At 42.1% G+C, this 23,156-nt stretch overlaps 1 protein-coding gene across 2 annotated transcripts in view; it reads left to right on the top strand.

The window, feature by feature from the left end:
• Positions 1 to 23,156, top strand: part of VWA5B1 (von Willebrand factor A domain containing 5B1) — a 55,866-nt gene that overhangs the window by 14,681 nt on the left and 18,029 nt on the right. For both annotated transcript variants that reach the window (XM_077151019.1, XM_077151020.1), the window contains exons 8-12: positions 4,043 to 4,219; positions 8,281 to 8,391; positions 9,924 to 10,126; positions 10,600 to 10,714; positions 12,159 to 12,344. In XM_077151019.1, the coding sequence (XP_077007134.1) occupies positions 4,043 to 4,219; positions 8,281 to 8,391; positions 9,924 to 10,126; positions 10,600 to 10,714; positions 12,159 to 12,344 (792 nt within the window). The remainder of the gene's footprint in view (positions 1 to 4,042; positions 4,220 to 8,280; positions 8,392 to 9,923; positions 10,127 to 10,599; positions 10,715 to 12,158; positions 12,345 to 23,156) is intronic.

The following is a 23,156-nucleotide window of genomic DNA, read 5'->3' as shown; positions in this document are numbered from 1 at the left end:
TCTTTTCCATGGGCTGGGCACTGCAGGGCAAGCGGAAATGGACTTGTGGATGCAGCGGTCACCCCAGCTTGGTCCTCCCACCTCCTGCCAGGTCATCTTTTCCTAGGGCCTGACTTTGGTACCCAAGACAGGCAAAATTCAAGGCTAGTAGTAGAAGCAGCTTTGGCCTTCTCCAGGCTACTTCAATCCCAAGGGGCAGTCAGGAACAATTGGCCCCGCCTAGCTTCATCTTTACCTCTTGGGCCTCCCTTTTCGTACCTACTCAATGGGTCCTTTGCTTTTCCTGCCTTTGTGAATCTCTGCTTGCTGTCACATAAAGAATAAAGGCAGAGCAGAGAAAGACTGAGAAATTTCCCTTCCTGCTTCCCTCCCCACCACACTCATTGGAACTAAGGGATAGGAGGCACCGGCAGTGAAGGCAGGGATGGGGAAAGGAATGGGGGGAGGCTAAGCTGACAGCCACAAGTTCAACGAGCAACTTCAAGATGGTTGGTCTGGGTGTGCAGGGCTGCCTGTGGGCCTGTGTTCTGAAGCCCTCACCCGCACATGACCCCGTACTCCGAGCTGCATCCTGAATGTCAAGATCAGTTTAAGATTGGTGGCACACCATTTTTTAGGTGAGATAAGTGAGGTTCATCACCCAGAAATAATTGATGAGCTGGAGGAAGTGGAAGGAAATTGTCGTCTTGAGAGTTAGATATTGTGACGATGAGGCTAAGGAATTGGAACTGGCCAGGTTGGGTATTTCAGATGTATTTAACAGTCCCTGCCAGTCCCAGCTGGCCCAGCTGGAAGAAGAGGAATGGTGAGACGTCAAATGGGCAGGAAAGTGGAGATGAGGTAGTGCTCATATTATCCCCACTGTTACAGACCCTACTGGAAGTGCCTGCATGGTGGGCATGGGGAATAGAAACTGAGAAGTGGAGATGGCTCGATTCCCATCCCATCATCCCCATGTTGGAGACCCCACTGGAAACAGCTGCCCTCCCAGCACAATCCTCTCATCCAGATTAGTCAGCTGGGAGAAGAAACTGGCTCTTTATTCTCAGATTGGGGGGAGGGGCGGCGGTGGCAAGGGTCTGAGAAAATGCCAGAGTGCCACTGAGCTCTGGTCACTGTGGTATTTGGGCAAGATGGGGCACAAAGGACTCCCCAGGCCTGCAGCTGGTTGCCCTGGCTGGCTTGCCTTAAGTCAGGTAGTTCTGGGACCATGGAAGCAAATGAACATAATTTGCCCCCTTGGTTTGGTTGTGCAAATGTCCCATATTTTCATGAGCTCCAGGGATGACAGCAATCAACCCGCAGCTGCTGAGAAGTGAGCAGTTTTATTGTAGTTGGATAATGGCAGCTCAAGAAGAGACCTTAGAGAATCCCAGGCTAGAGGACCCACCTCACCCCTCTAAGAGACAGACGTCAGGCTCCCCAAAATAACTTCTCTCACTGGCAGACATGGCTGTTTCTGCTTAGACGCTGTTATCAAAAGAGCCAGACTGGGCACTGGCCTGTGGCAGAGGGACTCCATGGAGGAGAAAGAGCTCAATCCCTCAGCAGGAGGGTTGGGGGCAAGCTGTCAACAACCGTGATTTAGCAAAGACAGGGCAAATTACAGAGAGAGATACCATGTACAAGAGAGAGACACACACAGAGAGAAGTAAACAAACAGAGACAGACAGCAAACACACACACACACACACAAATGCACACACAGGGTCAGTAACACACACAAAGACCCACAGTTTCATCCCCTCACTTATTCACTCAATGAACACTAAGTGCCCAATAGATGTCAGCTCTTGACACCAAAAATGATATATGCCCTCCTCATGGAACTTAAATTCTAGAACAGGGAGAAAGACAAGTAGTAAGCAAATGAGCAAGATCGATTGAGAGAGGTATGGGGACCATGAAAGAAAGGAAACAGGGTGATGTGATCATGAGAGATAGGGGCTGGGTGTACTTCAGCCAGGTATTTAGAGAAAGCCTATCTGAGGATAAGACCTGGGGGGTGGCAAAGAGCCCACCGTGAACGGAGAGGGCAATGAACACATTAGATGCAAAAACCAGAAGCATAATCATGGCAACCTGTGTGGGAAACAGAAAGAAGGCCGATACAGCTAAAATAGAACAGGGTAAGGCAGTAGATGAAGTAGAACAGTAGGCAGAGGTCAGATCACATAGGGTGTCATAAACCAGGGGGCAGAGGATAAGCAGAAGCTATTGCTTAAGCAAGAGGATGGCGAGTGGGCGGGCCGCGGTGGCTCAGCGGGCAAAGACTGCTTGCCTGCTATGCCGGAGGACCCCGGTTCAATTCCCGGCCCCAGCCCATGTAAGAAACAAACAAACAAACAAAGTATAATAAAACAAGAAAATGTTTAAAGATGTTTCCCTTTCTTCCTCCCTTCCTTCCTTCCATCCTTCCTTCCTTCTCTCTGTCTTTCCTTCCCTTCCTCCCTCTCTCTTTAAAAAAAAAAAAAAAAAAAGAGGATGGCGAGTAAGATCACTGGCTGTTCTGTTTATCCCTCCAGAGGGAGATAAAATTGGAAAAAAAGAGGCCAGTAAGAGGCTATTTCAAAGGTCCAGGCAAGAGATGATACTGGCCTGAACCTGGGTGGTAGCAGTGGAGACAGAGAGAAGAGGACAAGTTCAGGAAATATTTCAGCTGGAGAACTGACAGTCCTTTGCTGAAGTACGAGATGTTTGGGTGAGGAAGAAAGAAGAATTAACAGCAATTCTGAGGTTCTGGGTGGGTGGTGATGTCATCTATTGAGATGGGGAAGAGACTGAAACTGAGAAATAGACACAAAAAGATACCTGTACAGAGACAGTCAGGTAAAGAGGCGCAGAGAAAGTCAGGGTGGAGACTGAGCAAGGCAGAGTGAGGATGGAGGTTCAATATTGAGTAGGAGGATCAAAAAGAGGGGGTTCAATAGTCAGGGCCAGCTGTGATACTCTACAAAAAAGGTAAAGAACTATGGTGTTCTTCAATGTTTTCTGATTCCCTCTCTATACCAGCCTCTGTGTTAAGTCCTAGAGATGCAAAAGAGACTAAGGGATGACCTGCCTTCAAATAATTTATAAGCTAGAGGGAGGCAGAGAGATGAGCAAAAATCTGCCAGCCAGTGTGAGAAGTGCTGGGGACAAAAAAACAGCACCATCAACAATGATGGCTACTGTTTAGAGACCACTTGAAGTGGGCTTTAAAAGCATTGCATTCAAAATACAACAGCTCGATGAGGTATGTACTCTAATCTTATTTCATGGATGAGGAAACTAAGTAATGAAGTCCACCTGGGAGATTGGGGAAGGCTTTCCAAATAGATAAAATTTGGGGAACGAGTGGTATCAGTGGGAGAGAATCAGTAAACCAGTGAAACAAAACTCAGAGTCAAGGGTACACGGGTGGTTCAGTGATAGAATGCTCATATTTCATGAGGGTGACCCAGGTTCAATTCCTGGACCATGCACCCCCCCCAAAGGAAAGAAACTCAGAGTCAAGATGAGCTAGAGTATGGCTCCCACACTGAATGTGAAAGCTAAAGAGGCTGCTACCTGAGGCCCTGGTGTATGCCAAGAGATTCCTGAGGGTATTTAGATCGAGTCTGATGCAAAAGCCCTGGATGTGCTAACTCAGTTCAAGACACCCCCAGGAAGTGGATGTTATTTGGCCCATTTTACAAGGAAGGAGACAGACCCAGAGAAGGGACTTGGCCGAGATCATACAGCCAGAGGTTGCCAGGGCTGGGATCCAGGTCCTTCAGCTTCCAAAGTCCATGCTTGCCATTGACCTGTGAGTGTCTAGTAGCAAAGTCCATGCTTGCCATTGACCTGTGAGTGTCTAGTAGCAAAGTCCATGCTTGCCATTGACCTGTGAGTGTCTAGTAGGCACAGGAGCCAGGTGCAGTCTACCTGGACTTTCGTGCAGACTGTGACTAGGATCTTGATAATTCATGACAAGTATAATAAGAGACCAGAATTCATCCTCTGGGAGCAGCTTTGGACCCCTTTCATTGCCCAAGTGAGAGGGTTTTCCTTTTTCCTCCAGACAGAAATCATCCGGAAGCGCCTCCACAAGGACATTCTCCACCACTCTGTCATCATGCTCAACTTCTGTCCTGACCTCCAATCAGTCCAGCCCAACCTGAGGAAGACCCATGGGGAGTTCATCTTCCTTGTCGACAGAAGTGGCAGCATGAGTGGGACCAACATCCATCGTGTAAAGGTATTTCCCTCTGGGTCCAGGGCTCCTCCTCCTACTGGCTTCCCCAGGACTTTGTTCCAAGCTGTGTTACTTCCACACCTGAACCGCTTGCTTAAATGACTATGCACAGGTAAGCAGAACAATGAACAACTTTGTGATTGGTCTAGACAGAGACACCCAAACTCAACTCTCCCAAAATAAAACCCTGGAACGGTATGAGCAGAGGCAGAACTGTTGTCCATTTCCAAGAGATGAAGTCTTCATCCTTGGCACTCTACAAAGCTTTTGTCATGTTTGGCACCTTGGCATTCGACAAGCTTTTGTCATTTTGTTCTGGCTAAAACACCTCACCTGGATATTGAGAGGAATTTACAGAGAGAAGAAGAAGGAACACAACATTTGCAGATGGCCTAATATGTATCAGATACTGCGCTAGACACTAAATGCAAAATTTGGTATTTAATCCAGACGATAAACATATGAAGTTGGTCCTATTTTGTCACCATCTTCTAAATTGGGAAATTGGATCCTGAGAGGTTAAGTAACTTACCAAGGTCACACAGCTACTGGGTCTAAGATTAAACCCATGTCTGACTGTTCTTACCATGCCAACATCAGAGATTCGCTGAACATAACCCTTACTGTGTGACCAAATGGCAAAGAACCAAGTCATCATTTTTTATTTCTTTGTTTTAACAACTAATATGCATAAGGCACTGTGCTTGGCCATCTGGAAAGACAGCAGGATGTAAATACAGTTCCTGCCCTCCAGGGACTTGCAGTCCAGTGGGGAACATGGGCTGCAAACCAATCAGATGCCTGGGAGCATGGCCTCAATGTTAAAGAGAGTTCTGTAGGAGTGCAGAAGAAAGAGTAATAAAACCCTCCTACACACATCCAGAAGAGTTGCATCTCCCTTAGGAGATTATTGGCCTCGATTATGGCGTTATCAAACTCTCCTTTGTGTTTTTGCTGTGCAGATGTCTATCTCTCCCTCTGGACTTATGAATTCATTAAAGAAAAGGACCAGGTCTTTCTCTTCTGTTCCTCCCCTCTAGCTCTATGTTTATGCATTGAAGGCTCTCAATTGTTGTTTATTGAAGGAGAAAAAGGATCACAGTTCAGAAAAAATAGGGGATGAGGGGAAAAAGAAGAGAGAGGGGCTTTGCTGTCACCTGGAATTTCATTCCTCCATTTGGTTTATCCATGGAGCAAATTCTTGTTTCCAGGGCAACAGAACCAGTGGGAAGGGGAAGGAGATAGGTGGGCTCTGAGATGCCAGCTCTCCCCTCAGGATTACTAAGGTTGGGTTTTGTTTTGACGTATGATATATATAGACCCAAGGTTCTGACTGAGGCTGCCTGATACAGGGATACAGGTCTGGGTACCTTCTCTGCACATTGCCCCCTTCATAAGCAAGACTTGCCATTGGGACACTGTCCATGGTGCTGGAGCATCAGCACTGAGGGGCCATCAGTACTCCATTTCATAGCCTTACCATTCATAAGCCGCCTCCTCAGTTACTTTAGAGCACCAAGACTCATAAAGCTAAAACATCCCTCAGAGAAAATTTAATTCATTTTCCCTTCCATGTTCCAGGTAAGGAAACCGAACCCCCAAGAGGCTAGGGGGTTCTCATCTAGGACTGATGAGAGAGCTAGCCTTCTCTATCTTAGTTCAGTGCTCATTTTCCTTACATTTCTGACTGGGAATGGACATACTTTTCCACTAAGAAAATCTCTCCTTGATTATGTCATTTCTGCTGCATGGCATAGATGAAAGAACAATGCCTAGCAGGCAAGTAGCCTGGGTTCCAGGATTATTTCTGCCACTGACTTGCTATGTGGCCTTGAACAAGTTAATTCTCAATAATGGACTTCATTTGTCCATTCTATAAAATGAGATGGAAGCATTAATTGATAAGGGCAAATACCTGTCAGGCTCTCCTCCCCTAAATCCAGGCAGACATCAATAATTGATCATGAGATTTTAATTTCCCTTCTGAGCTTGGGTTCAGTCTCTTTACCTTCCACATCCCAACATTCCAGGAAATTACTACCAGTTAAACAGAGTTGGCTTAAGAGTGGAAATCCACTTGCCATTCCTGAACCAAAGACCTTGCCTGTCCTTATATTCCAGTATTCTCTGACGATAACCTTCTCTGGCTCTCTTTCCTTTGCTCTTTTCTTTAGTTTGCTCACTGAGCTCAAGGTCAGTCTTTCACAAAAAGTTTTGCATTGGCACAACCTATTCTGCTGAACGTGTCCCTTTTAGAGGAAGACACAGAAATTACTCAGGCTACTTGCCCCTTTCCCCACTGATAATGAGAACACTGGGAGGTCGCTTGAGTCATTAATTTTGGCCTATTGGGTTGAAGTTTTAGGAAAAAACTGGGATTAAGGAGGTGGGGGAGAATATAAATCCAAACCATGCCAAAGGAGAAAGTTCAGCCAATTTAATTTCCTGCAGCTGGTCTCATTCTTCAGCTGCCACTTGCTGCCAAAAACATGGCTTAAAAATTCTAATAAGTGTGAGCAGAAGCAAACTTATGGCTCAGCAGAGTCTCTTGCTAGCAAGAATATACATTTATGGCTAATGAAAAAATAAGCAGATATTGATTTCTTTTGAGAAAGAAACAAAATGTATTGACACAAGCAATGAAGACAGATTGAGAGAATGCTTAGGTTAGTGTTTACAATGAGGGGATGGGAGGATGGGCTGTAGGTCTGTGATGCCTAGAACACTGTATGGTGTGAGAGTTACCTTTTGGGATTCTGGAAAAAAAAACACTTTGCTTCCCTGAAGCTGTGCTGAGATCCCCAAGATATCATCGATAAACTGTAAGGGGTGTGAGAGAATGGCCCTCATTCCTGAGCTCTGTGCCAAGGCAGAACTTACATAAATAAATATCTTGGAGGTATGTGTTGGAAGCTTTGATCCTATTCTCATATTTTGGGATTTAGTGCAATTCCTTAATGCTGCTGAGCTTCAGTTTTGCTACCTTTATAATGGGAGGGGTGATAATAATATTTATTTGCCAAATGTTTGCTGTATGCCAAGCTAAAGCTCAGAACCCAAGGTCAAGTTAAAAATGGTAAAAGTGCGGGATTTGAACCCAGATCTGTTTAACTCGTCTTAACCACTGTACCATAATACTTGTCAAAGAGATCAAATGAAATAATGATTTCATTGAAATAGTTATATTTAACACTGCTTAGCACAGTATCTTGCACATGATAATTGCTTGATATTTATCATTGCATTAGATCATCAACATCATCATCATTTTCGCTTCTGCCACCACCTGTACCCTCCTGTTTGTGATTCTTTTCTTCAGTATATTTGTATCAAGGTCTCCTGGGGGGCAGGTCAAGCATAACTGAATAGGTTAAAACTCTTTAATGTTAACAGGCTCTGGAGGTAAAGTGACATGTATTTGATTTCTGGCCCCACCATTTACTATCTGGATACCCACTGAGAAGTCACTTCACCTCTCTATATCTCAATGTATCTTCTATATAGTAGAGATAATATTGTCCCTGCCTCAAAGGGTTATTGTGAAGTAATGCATGTAAAGTAAATCTTCTGCACTTAAGAAATATGAGCTAAAGAGACTGTCCCTAAGAGGTTTGTCCCAAGTTAATGGTATTTAGATCGAGTCTGATGCAAAAGCCCTGGATGAAAGCCAGAATCCTGTTCCATCAACCGTGTGACCTGGGCCAGGCAACTTTCCTTAGATGTCAATTTTGCTTTGGCCAAAGGGAGTAAGTACTCCCGGCTCTTCTCTGCATCACATGGTCAGCAGGAGGTGCAAGGGGACTGAGAAGTCATAATAGCATGGCTTTGAGAAGTCAGTTCTGCTGTATGGATGAGAAGATTTGTGATCATGGCTCTGATCCAGCCCTTGGTCAGTGTCAGCAAATTTCTTGATCTGAGAGTGATGTTGGGTACAGACAGAAAGATGAAAGGCATATTTGGAGGCTGCTTCTGTGCTAGGATAAGAACACTGGTGTGTGGTGGCAGGGTGGTAACCCCTTCCCATTCCATCACTGAATCCTGAAAATCTCTTTTTCGCCTGTAAGGATGCTATGCTGGTGGTTCTCAAGAGCCTCATGCCCGCCTGCCTCTTCAATGTCATTGGGTTTGGATCCACATTTAAGACTCTCTTTCCTTCCAGTCAGACCTACAATGAGGTAAGGAGAAGACAAGGTTGAGACCAGTTGAGAATGGGGGGTGGGGAACAGAAGAAAAGAGGTCAGAGGAAAACAGAGATAACCCTGGGCCTGTCTCAGAAGCTGTTTACCCAGGTCAAACCCAGATCACGCCTATGGGCAGAGAACTGAAGAGAAGCTGGCTCTGTTTAGGCAGTTGTCTGACATCTCCCCCTCTCTAAAATAAAATATGGGCATGAAAATGCACTAAGAATGGAACTCACAAGACTCAAGCTACAGTTTGGAATAAGAGGGCTGTAGTACCAGTGGCATGTTGAAAATCAGGTCTAGAAATAGGACAGATAGAGGCAGAGAAGGCAGGAAGGAAGGAAGCAAGGAAAGGCTTGACAAATGGGCTACATTTTCATTAAAAATAACTTTATGGGTTTTTTAAATACAAAAATATTATATGGTGATTTTTCCAAAATTTTTTAAACCAGATAATCAAAAAGAAAATAACTCAAATTTTCCATGATTACATCAGTCAGAGGAAGAAAAGTAAAAACACTGTTAATAGCTTGGTGCAAGTAAGTCCCTCTGGACCTTTTTCTGTGTGTGTACACACATTTTTAATAAAGGTAGGATTAGGTTTTATATACTGTTATGTAATCTATTTTTTCTAACACTATTATGAACATATTTCCATGTCAGTAAGTTTTCATCTGCAACATGATTTTCATGGCTCTCCAGTGTATCATTACACAGATCATGGCCTATTTAACTAATCCCCTACTGTTGGGTATTTAGGTTGTTTCCAAGTTTTTTTCTATGAAGTCATCTTTGTAAAAAGCCTTTTGCATACAACCTTAATTATTCCCTTGGATAAATTCTTAGACTTGCTGTTTCAAAAAGTACATTTACGTATTAAAACTTGATATATGTCATTTAGTTATAAGTCCCGTCTAAGTATGGATGTTGGAAGAGTTTCTCTCTGGGTCAGAAGCATGTGCTGTCCAGTGAGAATATGTCCTTGCAGCAATGACCTTAATGATAGCAATGCCGGTAATTCCTGTCCAGTTGGTCCCGCAGTGTTGGCATAGGAAGGAGGGAATCTGAAGCTCAGATTGGGGAAATGATTTCCTCGAAGTATCAGAGAGACAGTGCCATCGTCAGGATTAAAACTCAAGTTCTAAGATTCCTAGTCTACTGTTCTTTCCACCACATCACCTGCCTCCCTTATCAGAAAAAGGAACCTTATTTGTGCTGAAGAATTAGGGGCTTAATGTGCTACCTTTTCCAGGGATGTTTTAAAGAGGAACCTAGAAAGGACAACTGTAGGTTAATGTACCACTAATATTGGAATTTCAGGCTTTGGTAGGAGGATGTTATTGGACAGGGTCACAACCAGTAAATGGCCACCTACTCTTCCTTATGGATAAGACAGAGATGAAATTGGAACACAGGTCAATTCTAATGAGGTTGAACTAGGAGCTAGGGTTAAAAAAAAAAAAAAATTCATCCTCCAGGGAGCTTACAGTGACTCTGGGGACCACCCTGTGGTCCTTCCCCTGCAGGAGAACTTGGCCAAGGCTTGTGATAATATCCAGAGAATGCGGGCCGACATGGGTGGCACCAACATCCTCTCGCCTCTCAAGTGGATCATCCGGCAGCCAGTGTACCAAGGCCACCCACGGTTGCTCTTCCTGATCACAGATGGTGCTGTCAGCAACACAGGGAAGGTGCTGGAGCTACTGCGAAACCATGCCTTCTCTACCAGGTCCGCCTGGGCTGAAGGCCCAGGACTTGGTCACCCTGGGCTTCCCGGGACTGGGGGTATAACAACCACGGCAAAATATGGAAAATGCTGGAGATAGAAGAGAGGACCCACAATCCCATAGTGCTTTGCTTCCAGGATAGTGTGCATTGACCTCAAAGTTTGTCTTTTTCCCTCAAAATTTCAGGAGAGATGAGCAGCCCACACTGGTGCATGCAATCCCCAAAGAGTAATATGAGCAGCCTGGGGAGAGATTATCCTTCCTGCTGCTTTGGCTGGAATGGGAATTTGTGGGCTCTATATGTGTGTATATGAGTGCCCACTGATGACCCTCCTTCCTTCTCCCTTATTCTCTGCCTGAAGATAAAGCCAGATCTGAGATAGTTCTGTTGGATTATGCTCTGTATGTTTTCCATCAGGAGACAAAGATGGCAGGGAGGTCGAAAGTATCAGCCTCTCTCTTCCCCACCCCCCAGGTGCTATAGCTTTGGAATTGGACCCAATGTTTGCCACAGACTGGTGCAAGGGCTGGCATCTGTATCCAAGGGCAGTGCTGAGTTCCTGGTGGAGGGAGAGCGGCTGCAGCCCAAGGTAGGTGGAAAGGCCCCAATCCTTGCTGGGGGCCTCAGGGGCCTAGACTGGTCATATGACAGATCAGTAGTGGAGCTGGGATTTTACCTCAAAGCTGAGCTCTCCACTAAGCCATACTGCACCCCGATGAGAACTAGAGAAGTACGGGTCACAGAGAGGCAATCCCTGGAGTTACTACAGGACACCAGATGCCCTCGTCTCCAATCACTGGATGGCATGTTCCATACATGGACTGGGCTGGATTGGTGCCCTGAAGGAATCCCTCCCTTTGTGGATAAGGAGTTGTGTCTGAGGTCATTTCTAGCCAAGTTGCTGTTGATGACAATGGTGGCTTAAAAGAACCTAAAAGGCCCAGAAATAAGAAGGGTTATAGCCTTTTCTCCATTACCTTCTCAATTGGCACAAATAATCCCACCCTTAGAAAATCCTTATGTCAGTCCCGGTCCTCCAGGAAGCAGAGACTGAGCTGGAGTTAGGATTGCAGAGAGGTTTATTATAGAATAACATCTGTGAAAGAGGAAGGAGATGGAAGCAGAAGGAAAAGTCTTCAGTCTATGATGCAGATCCAACAACTGCTGAAGGAAAGGGTTTAGGGAGCAGAATTGGGCAGGGAGCGCCTCAGACTACAGTGCAGGTCTGACAAAGTCTCAGTCAACCCAACAGGAAGTCCTGGGGCAAAGATTGTCCATTCGGATGTCTACACTGGGCTGAAATAGCCAGACAGTAGTATCCCTGCCATGCTTGGTCTCTGGCGGGGGGCTTCCAGGAAAATGGGCAGTCTTGGCTTACAACCTAAGACACTGCATATGAAGGTTGTCACCCAACTGCATCCTGTGCAGCAAAGAGGCAGGTCTTGCTTGAAGAGAGATACAAGCAGTGCACCACCACTTCTGCTACAATCCCAACATTATTTTTCTCCAGCTCTGTAGTACACCAGGGGAAATCCACCTGGGCAATGTTAAACTACATCATTTGTGGAACAGTGATCATTTGTTGAGCACCTGTCCCATGGCAGATACTTTATAGCCAGTATGTCAGATAGTTTTCCAAACCATATTGAGAGTGAGGATCATTGACCCCCCTCAACAGAAGAGGAAACTGAGGCCCAGGGAGGCAAATTAACTTGCCCAAATTCACCATCTGGTCGATGCTTTGACACTGAATTTCTGTATGGCCCTGGACAGCACACAGTCCTACTTTGAACCCTGGGTTTTCTCATCTATAAAATGCTAAGCTTAAAGAAGATGACAGCAAAGATCTGTTCCAACTCTGACATTCCAGGAATCTAGAGATCAGAGGCATGTCACTGCTGGGCAAGCCACCCACAGGCCCTTTCCCCTGCTCACCCTCTTTCATGCTCGTGCCTTCAATGACCTGGTGCTCCTCACCTGTGCACACTCTCGTTCACACATACCTCCACCTGTGCTCTGACCTTGCCCAACAGATGGTCAAATCCCTGAAGAAGGCCATGGCCCCTGTCCTGAGCGATGTGACTGTGGACTGGGTCTTCCCTGAGACCACTGAGGTCCTGATCTCACCTGTAAGCACCAACTCCCTTTTTCCTGGAGAACGACTGGTGGGGTATGGCATCGTGTGTGATGCCTCCTTGTACCTCTCCAACACCAGATCTGTAAGTATCTTAGAAATTCCACTGGCCGATGGGGGCCAAACCTATACCCACAAAGCCATATTTAGCTAAAGAATCTCTGTTCATGACAGCTAGAAGCTAGTTAGAATTAAGTTTAGAAATGCCGATTAAGGAATAGATTGCAAAGTCAAGGGCCTTTAATCATGGTAACACCACTTGGGTTGATGCCATCATCTCAAAGTGTGATTCTTAGAGCTCCTGCAGCAGAATAACTTGCAGAATTCATTTAAAATGTAGACCCTCAGTTCTAATCAAGGTCTACTGAGGGTGTGGTCCAAGAATCTGCATTTAAAAGAATCTCCCCTAAGGGATTCTGATGCACATTTCAGTTTAAAAACAAATGCATTCAGGTTTCTTTCTCCAGGTGTTTTTCTAGTCAGCTCATATTTCCTTAGGTAAATTTTTGTTTTATTTATTTACAATTATATGGTGGTGGAAGTGGGATAAAAGTGAGGAACTTTTGAAGGGGAGGGGAAGTGGGAGACTTCTGGAAAGTCATTTCCTCACCCATATTTCCCTTTTAAGGAGAGAAAGTCTCTCTACTCACTCCGTGAAGGATTTCCCATGTTATTTTGCTTTTAAGCAGGAGCCACATAGTTAAATATCTAGAGGGATAAGGCAGGTATATTATGAATGAAATAGACTTGGTGTAAAAATAAGAGATTCAAATGCCATGATGAATAGCAGTTATCACTGAGCTCATAGTTGGAAAGGCAATACAAGTGGGAATAGGGTGATATGGCAAACTGGATAGCACATGCCGTGTCTAAATTAGACAGCCCCTATTTGGCTTTAACAAATATTTAGCATGCAGGAGTGTGAACCATGTTTAAACTTAGAACTTTATTGAAATTTGCAGATTTTTGAATTTACAGAACATCTTAAGAAGCATGATCAAGGTAATGGTTAATGTGTTATCATAGAAATTTCTTTCTATGGAAAGAAATGCTAAATAAAATATTGGCCAGGTCTTTGCATAGTCCAGGCCCTCCTTGGAGGTCTGGGAGGCACCAGATCATTCGCAGACCTTTCCACCAGAAGGGACGCCACGAAATTATTGAAACCAGTCTCTGTTTCTTTCCCACAAGACTGGAAAAGTTCTCTTCTGTATTCAGAGGGTGGGTGGGTAAAAGATACCCTCACCAATGCTGGTATAAACATGATCTGCCAAAGTGCAGTTGGAAAGAAATCTAAAACTCACTAATGAAATTAAAAATACATAGACTTATCAACCTAGAGTCTTAAGACCTTAACCCATAGAAATAAAAATAGCATAATGGGTTTATATCCAAGGATTTATCATAACATTTTTATGGTGGCAAAAATAATTAGCCAGGAGGAGTGGATTCATCAATATGGTGGAACGAGACACTCCATTCCCCCAACAGAATCTTTAAAGAACTAATGAAAACTGACAAACCCATCTTTTTCAGAGATCTTGAAAACAGTTAAAGGGTTGCAATAACTGGGCAAATGCCAAATCAAGAAAAAGGCAACTTAAAAGTCTGGCAGAAAAACCGTAAGATGCCATTAATGGCCCTTCCCCAAATCCCTTCCAGCTTAGCACCGAGGCAGACTATGCTTTCAGTGCAGATCCCTAGTTCTGGCTCCAGAGAAAGCAGAGTAACCTCTCTGTGCATGCTGTGGTACGTGAATGTCTGCACCTATCTAGCTGATGGCAGAATGAAAGACCGAACCAGGACCCTCATCCCTGGCTCACTGTTCTGGAGCTTGCCCTGGATGCAGAAGCAGTTTACAGCCAGCTAAATCAGTTTAGGAATCAACCCAATCCCAGGGGCCTGGGGAAAGGCATTACTGGCTTTAAGATACACAATAGAGCTCCCTGGGCCAAGAGAAAAGACTAATTCATAGGAAGAAAATGTAGCATTAAGATCTATGTAAATGGAGAAATGCCTAAGGCCAAGAGTGCATGTCCAAGATAAAACACATGCTCAGAAAAGACTGAAGAGTACCCTGAACTTTTGCCTTGAGCTGTTCTTCAAGTTTATTGTCAGGAGGGAAAAGCTCTGAAGGACAGCACCGGCCAACATACAGCCAACATGATTTTAAAAGACTAGGAAAGGTGGTTTTTGTTTGATTGATTGCTTTTGTTAGCTCCTGGCATTCAAAAACTCTCTGTCATATCACTAGCGGATCCAAACTTAAGGAACAAATAGCTGTGGGCTGAAATTTCAGAGTTTGTACACTGAAATGTTCAAATGTACAATATGCAAAAAAAGATTGCAAGACAAACAAAGAAACAGGAAATAATGGCCCATCCAAAGGAATAAGACAAAACATCAGAAACCATCAACAAGGAAAACCACGTTTTGAATGTGCCAGACAACAACTTTTCTAAAAAAAATTGTCCTAAATATGCTCAAAGAGCTAAAGGCAAACATGGACAAAGAACGAAAAGATATCAGGAAAAAGAAATTGAAGAGAAGGGAATACTTTCTAAGTTATTCTTTGAAGCCAATGTCATCCTGATACAAAAATCTTGATAAAAATACCACAAGACAAGAGAATTATATACTAATATCCTTTATGAATATCAATGCAAAAATTTTCAACAAACTACTAGCAAACTGTACCCAATAGCACATCAAAAGGATAATACAACACAACTGTGGTGGTTTGGAGTTCTGTACCCCAGAAAAACATGTTCTTAAAATTAATCCATTCCTGTGAGTGTGAACCCTTGAAAGTAGAATCTTTTGATGAGGTTACTTCAGTTAACATGTGCCCCACCTCAATTAGGACTTTTCTTTTCTTCTTTTTCTTTTTAGATTTTTTATTAATTAAAAAAGAATTACCACCAATGTTTATAGCAGCGTTATTTACAATTGCAAAGAGATAGAAACAGCCAAAATGCCCATCAACAGACGAGTGGCTAAACAAACTGTGGTATACACATACGATGGAATATTATGCAGCTTTAAGACAGGATAAACTTATGAAGCATGTAATAACATGGATGGACCTAGAGAACTTTATGCTGAGTGAGTCCAGCCAAAAACTAAAGGACAAATACTGTATGGTCCCAATGATGTGAACCGACATTCGAGAATAAACTTGGAATATGTCATTGGTAACAGAGTCCAGCAGGAGTTAGAAACAGGGTAAGATAATGGGTAATTGGAGCTGAAGGGATACAGACTGTGCAACAGGACTAGATACAAAAACTCAAAAATGGACAGCACAATAATACCTAATTGTAAAGTAATCATGTTAAAACACTGAATGAAGCTGCATCTGAGATATAGGTTTGGTTTTTTTTTTTTACTATTATTATTACTTTTATTTTTTCCTCTATATTAACATTCTATTTCTTTTTCTGTTGTGTTGCTAGTTCTTCTAAACCGATGCAAATGTACTAAGAAACGATGATCATGCATCTATGTGATGATGTTAAAGAATTACTGATTGCATATGTAGAATGGTATGATTTCTAAATGTTGGGTTAATTTCTTTTTTTCCGTTAATTAATAAAAAAAAAAAAGAATTACAAGAAAAAAACACAAACATTCTTATTATATGCTCATTCTGTTCTACATATATAATCAGTAATTCACAATATCATCACATAGTTGCATATTCATCATCATGATCATTTCTTAGAACATTTGCATCAGTTCAGAAAAAGAAATAAAACGAAAACAGAAAAAAAAATTTTACATACCATACCCCTTACCCCTCCCCTTCACCAATTACTAGCATTTCAAATTAAATTTATTTTAACATTTGTTCCCCCATTATTTATTTTTATTCCACATGTTCTGCTCGTCTGCTGACAAGGACCATCAGACACAAGGTTTTCACAATCACACAGACACATTGTGAAAGCTATATCATTATGCAATCATCATCAAGAAACATGGCTCCCGGTGCCTGCCCATGTAAAAAAAAAAAAAAAAAAAGAAAAGAAACATGGCTACTGGAACACAGCTCTACAGTTTCAGGCAGTTCCCTCCAGCCTCTCCATTACATCTTGGATAGCAAGGTGATATCTACTTAATGCATAAGAATAACCTCCAGGATAACCTCTTGACTCTGTTTGGAATCTCTCAGCTATTGACACTTTGTCTCATTTCACTCTTCCCCCTTTTGGTTGAGAAGGTTTTCTCAATCCCTTGATGCTGGGTGTCATCTCATTCTAGAGTTTTTCTCAATCCCTTGATGCTGAGTCTCAGCTCATTCTGGGATTTCTGTCCCACATTGCCAGGAAGGTCTACACCCCTGGGAGTCATGTCCCACATAGACAGGGGGAGGGTGATGAGTTTGCTTGTTGTATTGGCTGGAGAGAGAGGCCACATCTGAGCAAAAAAGAGGCTCTCTTGGGAGTGACTCTTAGGCCTAATTTTAAGAAGGCTTGACCTATCCTTTGTGGAGTTAAGTTTCATATGAACAAACTCCAAGACTGGGGTTGTCCACACTGCCCGTGAGAAAATCAAGAATTCAACTTGGGGAGGCTGAATTTTCCCCCATTCTCACCATTCTCTGAAGGGGATCTTGCAAATACTTTTCCACTCACTGATCAAATCACTCTGGGATTCATTGGGGCATCACTCTGGACAAACCAACAAAATCTCATATCCTACCCCAGGTTCCATGTACCCGTGTTGTTCAATCAACTATCTACATAAGTTATATTAGGGGATGCACTAGTCAAAATATAAATTTTGTACCAAATAAACATTTTTTGCTTTAGTCTCACACACAAGTTGAAGTTTTAAAATATTAATTACCATCTATTTTCAGCACCCTGCAGTAATTACATTCCTTTGTTCTTCCTCATGCAAAAACATTTTTAAATTTGTACATTTAGTCACTATCATTATACACTCTAGGCATTCCTAGATTATACCATCTCAATCTTTATTGTCTATCTTTCTTTCTGATTTCATTTATGCCCCAGCCCTCCTCCCTCTGTCATTCTCACATTCAGCTTCATTCAGTGTTTTAACATAATTGTATTACAGTTAGGTAGTATTGTGCTGTCCATTTCTGGGTTTTTATATTCAGTCCTGTTGCACAATCTGTATCACTTCAGCTCCAGTTACCCAATATCTTACCCTATTTCTATCTCCTGATGGTCTCTGTTAGCAATGAAATATTCCAAGTTTGTTCACTAATGTCAGTTCATATCAGTGAGACCATACAGTATTTGTCCTTTTGTTTTTGGCTAATCACACTCAGCATAATGTCCTTAAGGTCCTTCCATGTTGTTACATACTTCATAACTTTATTCTGTCTTACAGCTGTAATAATATTCCATCGTATGTGTATGCCACAGTTCGTTTAGCCACCCGTTTGTTGATGGACATTTTGGCTGTTTCCATCTCTTGGTAATTGTAAATAATGCTGCTGTAAACATTGGTGTGCAAATGTCCATTTGTGTCCTTGCCCTCATGTCCTTTGAGTAGAGACAGCATATAAACAGGTCCTGTTTTGTAATCCATTCTGCCAGTCTATGTCATTTGATTGGGGAGTTTAATCCATTAACATTTAGTGTTATTACTGCATGGGTAATACTTTCTTCTACTATTTTGCCTTCTGGATTTTATATGTCATATCTAATTTTCCTTCTTTTTACCTTTATTCATAGTCTTCCTTTCTACACTCTTCTCCACACCTCTCTCTTCTGTCTTTTCGTATCTGTCTCTAGTGCTCCCTTTAGTGTTTCTTGCAGAGCTGGTCTCTTGGTCACAAATTCTCTCAGTGATTTTTTGTCTGAAAATGTTTTAATTTCTCCCTCATTTTTGAAGGACAATTTTGCTGGATATAGAATTCTTGGTTGACAGTTTTTCTCTTTTAATAATTTAAATATATATATCATCCCACTGTCTTCTCGCCTCCATGGTTTCTGCTTGGAGATCTGCGCATAGTCTTATTGGGCTTCCCTTGTACATGATGGATTGCTTTTCTCTTGCTGCTTTCAAGATCCTCTCTTTCTCTGAACTTTGACATTCTGATTATTAAATGTCTTGGAGTATGTCTCTTTGAATCTATTCTCTTTGGGGTACGCTGCATTTCTTGAATCTGTAATTTTATGTCTTTCATAAGAGTTGGGAAATTTTCAGTGATAATTTCCTCCATTAGTTTTTCTCCTCCTTTTCCCTTCTCTTCTCCTTCTGGGACACCCACAACACGTATATTCATGTGCTTCATATTGTCCTTCAGTTCCCTGAGTCCCTGCTCATATTTTTCCATTTTTTACCCTACATTTTCTTTTTCTTGCTGGATTTCAGATGTTCCATCCTCCAGTTCACTAATCCTATGTTCTGCCTCTCGGAATCTACCATTGTAGGTTTCCATTGTTTTTTTTTTCATCTCTTCTACCATGTCTTTCATTCCCATAAGTTCTGTGATTTGTTTTTTCAGAATTTTGATTTCTTATTTTTGTTCATTCCTTGCCTTCTTTATATCCTCCTTCAATTCATTGATTTGGTTTTTGATGAGGTTGTCCATGTCTGTTCGTATATTCTGAATTAATTGTTTCAGCTCCTATATCTCATTTGAATTGTTGGTTTGTTCATCTGACTGGGCCATATCTTCAATTTTCCCACTGTGATTTGTTACTTTTTGCTGGTGTCTAGGCATTTAATTACCTTAATTAGTTTATTCTGGAGATTGCTTTCACTTCTTTTACCTAGGGTTTTCTTGCTCGATGAATTTGTTGTCTATTTGTTCTTTGACATTCAGTTCACCTTTATCTGGACCTCTAGCTTAAGTTTTGTCTAACAGAGGAGAATTTTTCAGTTCTTGTTTCTTGCCCTGCTTGTATGGTGCCTTCCCCAACACCATACACTTTAGGAGGGTCTACTTAGGTATTATAGACCCCAGCCAGATTTTCCCAGACCAAACTGGCCTCCTATCAGGAAGAAAGAGTCACCTGTGTCAGTTTTCCCTGAGGGTGAGACCCAGCATGTTGAAAGACTTTCCTGTGAAGTCTCTAGACTCTGTTTTTCTTATCCTGCCCAGTATGTGGTGCTTGTCTGCCTGCAGGTCCCACCAGTATAAGATGATGCAGTACCTTTATCTTTGGCAAACTCTCCCTGCTGGGGGCATGGTGGAGACAGAGGAGAGGTTGTAGGCTGGCTTTAATGGCTTCAAATTACCAAGCCCTGGTGTCTGAATTCCTTACGGGAGGGATTCCACCAGAGTTTGGCTTCACCCCTCCTCTGGGGAAGTCACAGACTCCAGACAAGCCCTCAAACGAGCTTGTTTCTGCCTATGCCTGGGGCAATTGCAGCCTGAGGAGCCCTGCCACTGTATCCAAAGGCAGTCAAGCCTTTGTAAACACACAGCCACAAAAACCTCTGTTTCCTTCTCTTTTTTTCCTTTTTCTGTCAGCCCTGCCCCCTTGGCACCAGGGCAAAATGAGCAACCTCCACTTTGACCAGGTTCACCTGAGCTGGGGGCCTATTTTTAGTAGTCAGAATTTGTTAATTTAATTCCACAATTAGTGTTTGGTTGGGCTCAGCCCCTGCTGCCGGTAAAGTCTCTTTCCTTTCCCCTCTGGGAGGCAGCCTGTGGGAGAGGGGTGCTGGCTGCTGCGACTTGGGGAACTCACGGTTCTGGGGGGGCTCGCAGCCAGCCCAGCTGGTCCAGACTGGTATGCTGTGTATCCAGTCACTGGCATGGCCCCAAGAGCTGTTCTGTACTGTGTCTGGTTATTTAGTAGTTGTTCTGGAAGACAAACTAAAATGTGCACATTGTTAAGCCACCATCTTGGCCCGGAAGTCAGGATCTTAATACTATTACTGGGGTCCTTTATAAACAGAATGAAATTCAGACAGAGAGAAAGCAATGGTCACCAGGAAGCTGAAGGTCAATGGAACCCAGAAGAGAAGGGAGGGAGCAGGAGAGGCCACCATGTGCATTGCTTTGTGACAGAGGAGCCAAGAGCCAAGGATAATTGGCAGTCAAACCCAGAATTCCAGTCTTTGGGAAGAGAGCATTACCTTGCTGATGCCTCAATTGGGACTTCTCCTAGCCTCAAAACCATGAACCAATAAATTCCTATTGTTCAAGCCAACCCACTATTGTTTAAGCCAACCCATTTTGCTTTAGCAAAAAGGAAACTAAAACAATGACCAAAACAATCCCCAAAATGGGATTTAGCCCACAAATGCAAGTGTGGTTTAACATAGGAAAATCAATTAATGTAATATGCCACATTAACAAAATGAAGGAGAAAAAAACACATGATCATCTCAATTGATGTAGAAAAGGCATTTTACCAAACCTAGGACATTTTCTTGATAAAAACACTTAGAAATCTAGAGTAGAAGGAAACATCCTCATTATGATAAAGGGCATATATGAAAAAGCCATAGCTAATATCATATTAAATCGTGAAAGACCAAAAATTTTCCCACTAAGATCAAGAATGAAAAAAAGGATACCTGCTTTCACCAACTGTTATTCAACATTATTTAGGAAATTCTAGTCAGAGAAGATAGTCAGGAAAAGAAATAAAAGGTACCCAAAGTGAAAAGGAAGAAATAAGACTTTCCTTATTCACAGATGACCTTATCCTATGTATAGAAAATCCCAAAGAATCTATCAGAAAGCTGCTAGAGCTAATAAACTATTTCAGCGAAGTGGAGGGGTACAAGATCAACACACGAAAATGGTGATGTTTCTCTACATCGGCAGTGAGAAATCAAGAAAGCAATTCCATTTCCCAAAGCAACTAAAAGAATCAAATATTTAGGAATAAATTTATCCAAGGATGATGTAAGGACAGAAAACTACAAACATTCCTGAAAGCAATTAAATAAAACCTAAATAATTGGAAAAACATTCTTTGTTCATGGATTAGAAGATAAAACATTATTAAGATGTTAATACAACCCAAAGTCATTCAGAGCTTCAATGCAATCACAATCACAATTCCAAAGCCTTCTTCACAGAAATGGAAGTCAGTCATCAAGTACATACAGGAGGGAAAGGGACCCCAAATAGCCAAAAACTTCTTGAAAAAGAACAAAGTTAGAGGACTCAGACTTTCTGATTCAAAATGAATTACAAAGCATCAGTAATCAAAACAGTGTGGTTCTAGCACAAGGACACACATATAGACCAAAAGAACAAAATTGAGCATACAGAAATAAACCCTTGCATCCATGGCCAATTCATTTTTGACAAGGGTTCCAAGTACACTCAATGAGGAAAGTATAATCTCTTCAATAAATTGTCTTGGAAAGCCTGGATATCCACATGCAAATGAAAGTAAACCCCTACCTCATTCCATATCTAAAAAATAACTCAAAATAGATCAAAGACCTAAATATACTCTGTATTAGTTTCTTAGGCTGCTTAAAACAGATACCATGAAATGGACTGGCTGAAACAATGGGACGTTATTAGCTTTCAGTTTGAGGCCAGGAAAATGTCCAAATCAAGGCGTCATCAAGGCGATGCTTGCTTCCCAAAGACCAGATGTTGGCAGTCCTTGGCTCTCCTGCCACATGGCAAGGCACTTGGCGGTGTCTGCTGGTCTCTCCTTTTTCTTCTGGGTTTTGTTGCTTTCAGCTTCTTGCTTCCATGGCTCCCCACCCCCACCCTCCTCAGGCTCTGTATTCATCCCATTCATAAATGACTTCGGTAATCGAATGAAGACTCATCCTGAATATAGTAGCTTCATCAAAAGGTCCTGTTGCAATGGTTAATACCCACAGGAATGGATTAACTTTAAGAACATGTTTTTCTGGGATACATACAGCTTCAAACCACCACAAACTCCTTGAAGAAAACAGAGAGAAATATCTCCAGGACCTTATATTAGGAAATGGATTCTTGGGCTTTACAACAAAAGCATGAACAACAAAAGAAACAAATTGAACTACATCAAAATTTTTTTAATTTTTGCATCAAATAACATTATGGAGAACATGAAAAGGCAATCTACGGAACATACTTGGAAACCATATATCTGATAAGGATTTATATCCAGAGTGTTAAAAAAAAAACAAACACCTACAACTCAACAAAACAAAAAGACAAACAACTCAGTTTTTAAAATTGACCATGACCTTGAATAGACACTTTTTCAAAGATATGCAAATGGCCAATAAGCACATGAAAAGATGCTCAACATCATTAGCTGTTAGGGAAATGCAAATCAAAACCACGCGAGATAACTCTTCATACCCACTGAAACAGCTATTATTATAAAAATAAAAAATAAAAGTACCAAATATTGGCAAGCGTGTGGAGACAGAAGAACACGCATACATTGTGGCTAGCAGTATAAAAAGGTGCACCTACTGTGGAAAACATTTTGATGGTGCCGCAGAAAGTTAAGCATAGAATTACCATATGACCTGGAATTCCTACTACCCCAAAGAAATGAAAGCAAGGACTTGGACAGATATCTGTACCCCAACGTCATAGCAGCATTACTCATAATAGCCAAAAGGTGGAAGTAACCCAAGTGTCCATCAATGGACAAACAGAAAAACTAAATGAGGTATATACATACAATGGATATTATTCAGCCATATAATGAATTAAGTTCTGATATATGCTACAACACGAACCTTGAAATCATCGTGTGTGAAATAACCAAAACACAAAAGGACAACTATTGTATGATCTCACTCATATGAAATAACTAGAATATGCAAACTAATAGAGACAGAAAGTAGATTACGGGTTACCAAAGGTGAGGTGGGGATGAGGAAAGGAGAGTTACCAGTGAATGCTATACTTAAAAATGGTTAAAATGAGAAATTGTACGATATATATATATTACCTAAATAAAACTTTAAAAATAAATAAATA

Source organism: Tamandua tetradactyla, chromosome 2 (assembly GCF_023851605.1).
Source record: "Tamandua tetradactyla isolate mTamTet1 chromosome 2, mTamTet1.pri, whole genome shotgun sequence".
NCBI classification, from domain to species: domain Eukaryota; kingdom Metazoa; phylum Chordata; class Mammalia; order Pilosa; family Myrmecophagidae; genus Tamandua; species Tamandua tetradactyla.
The sequence above is the reverse complement of the archived record's forward strand: the minus strand, read 5'-3'. Positions and strand labels throughout refer to the sequence as shown.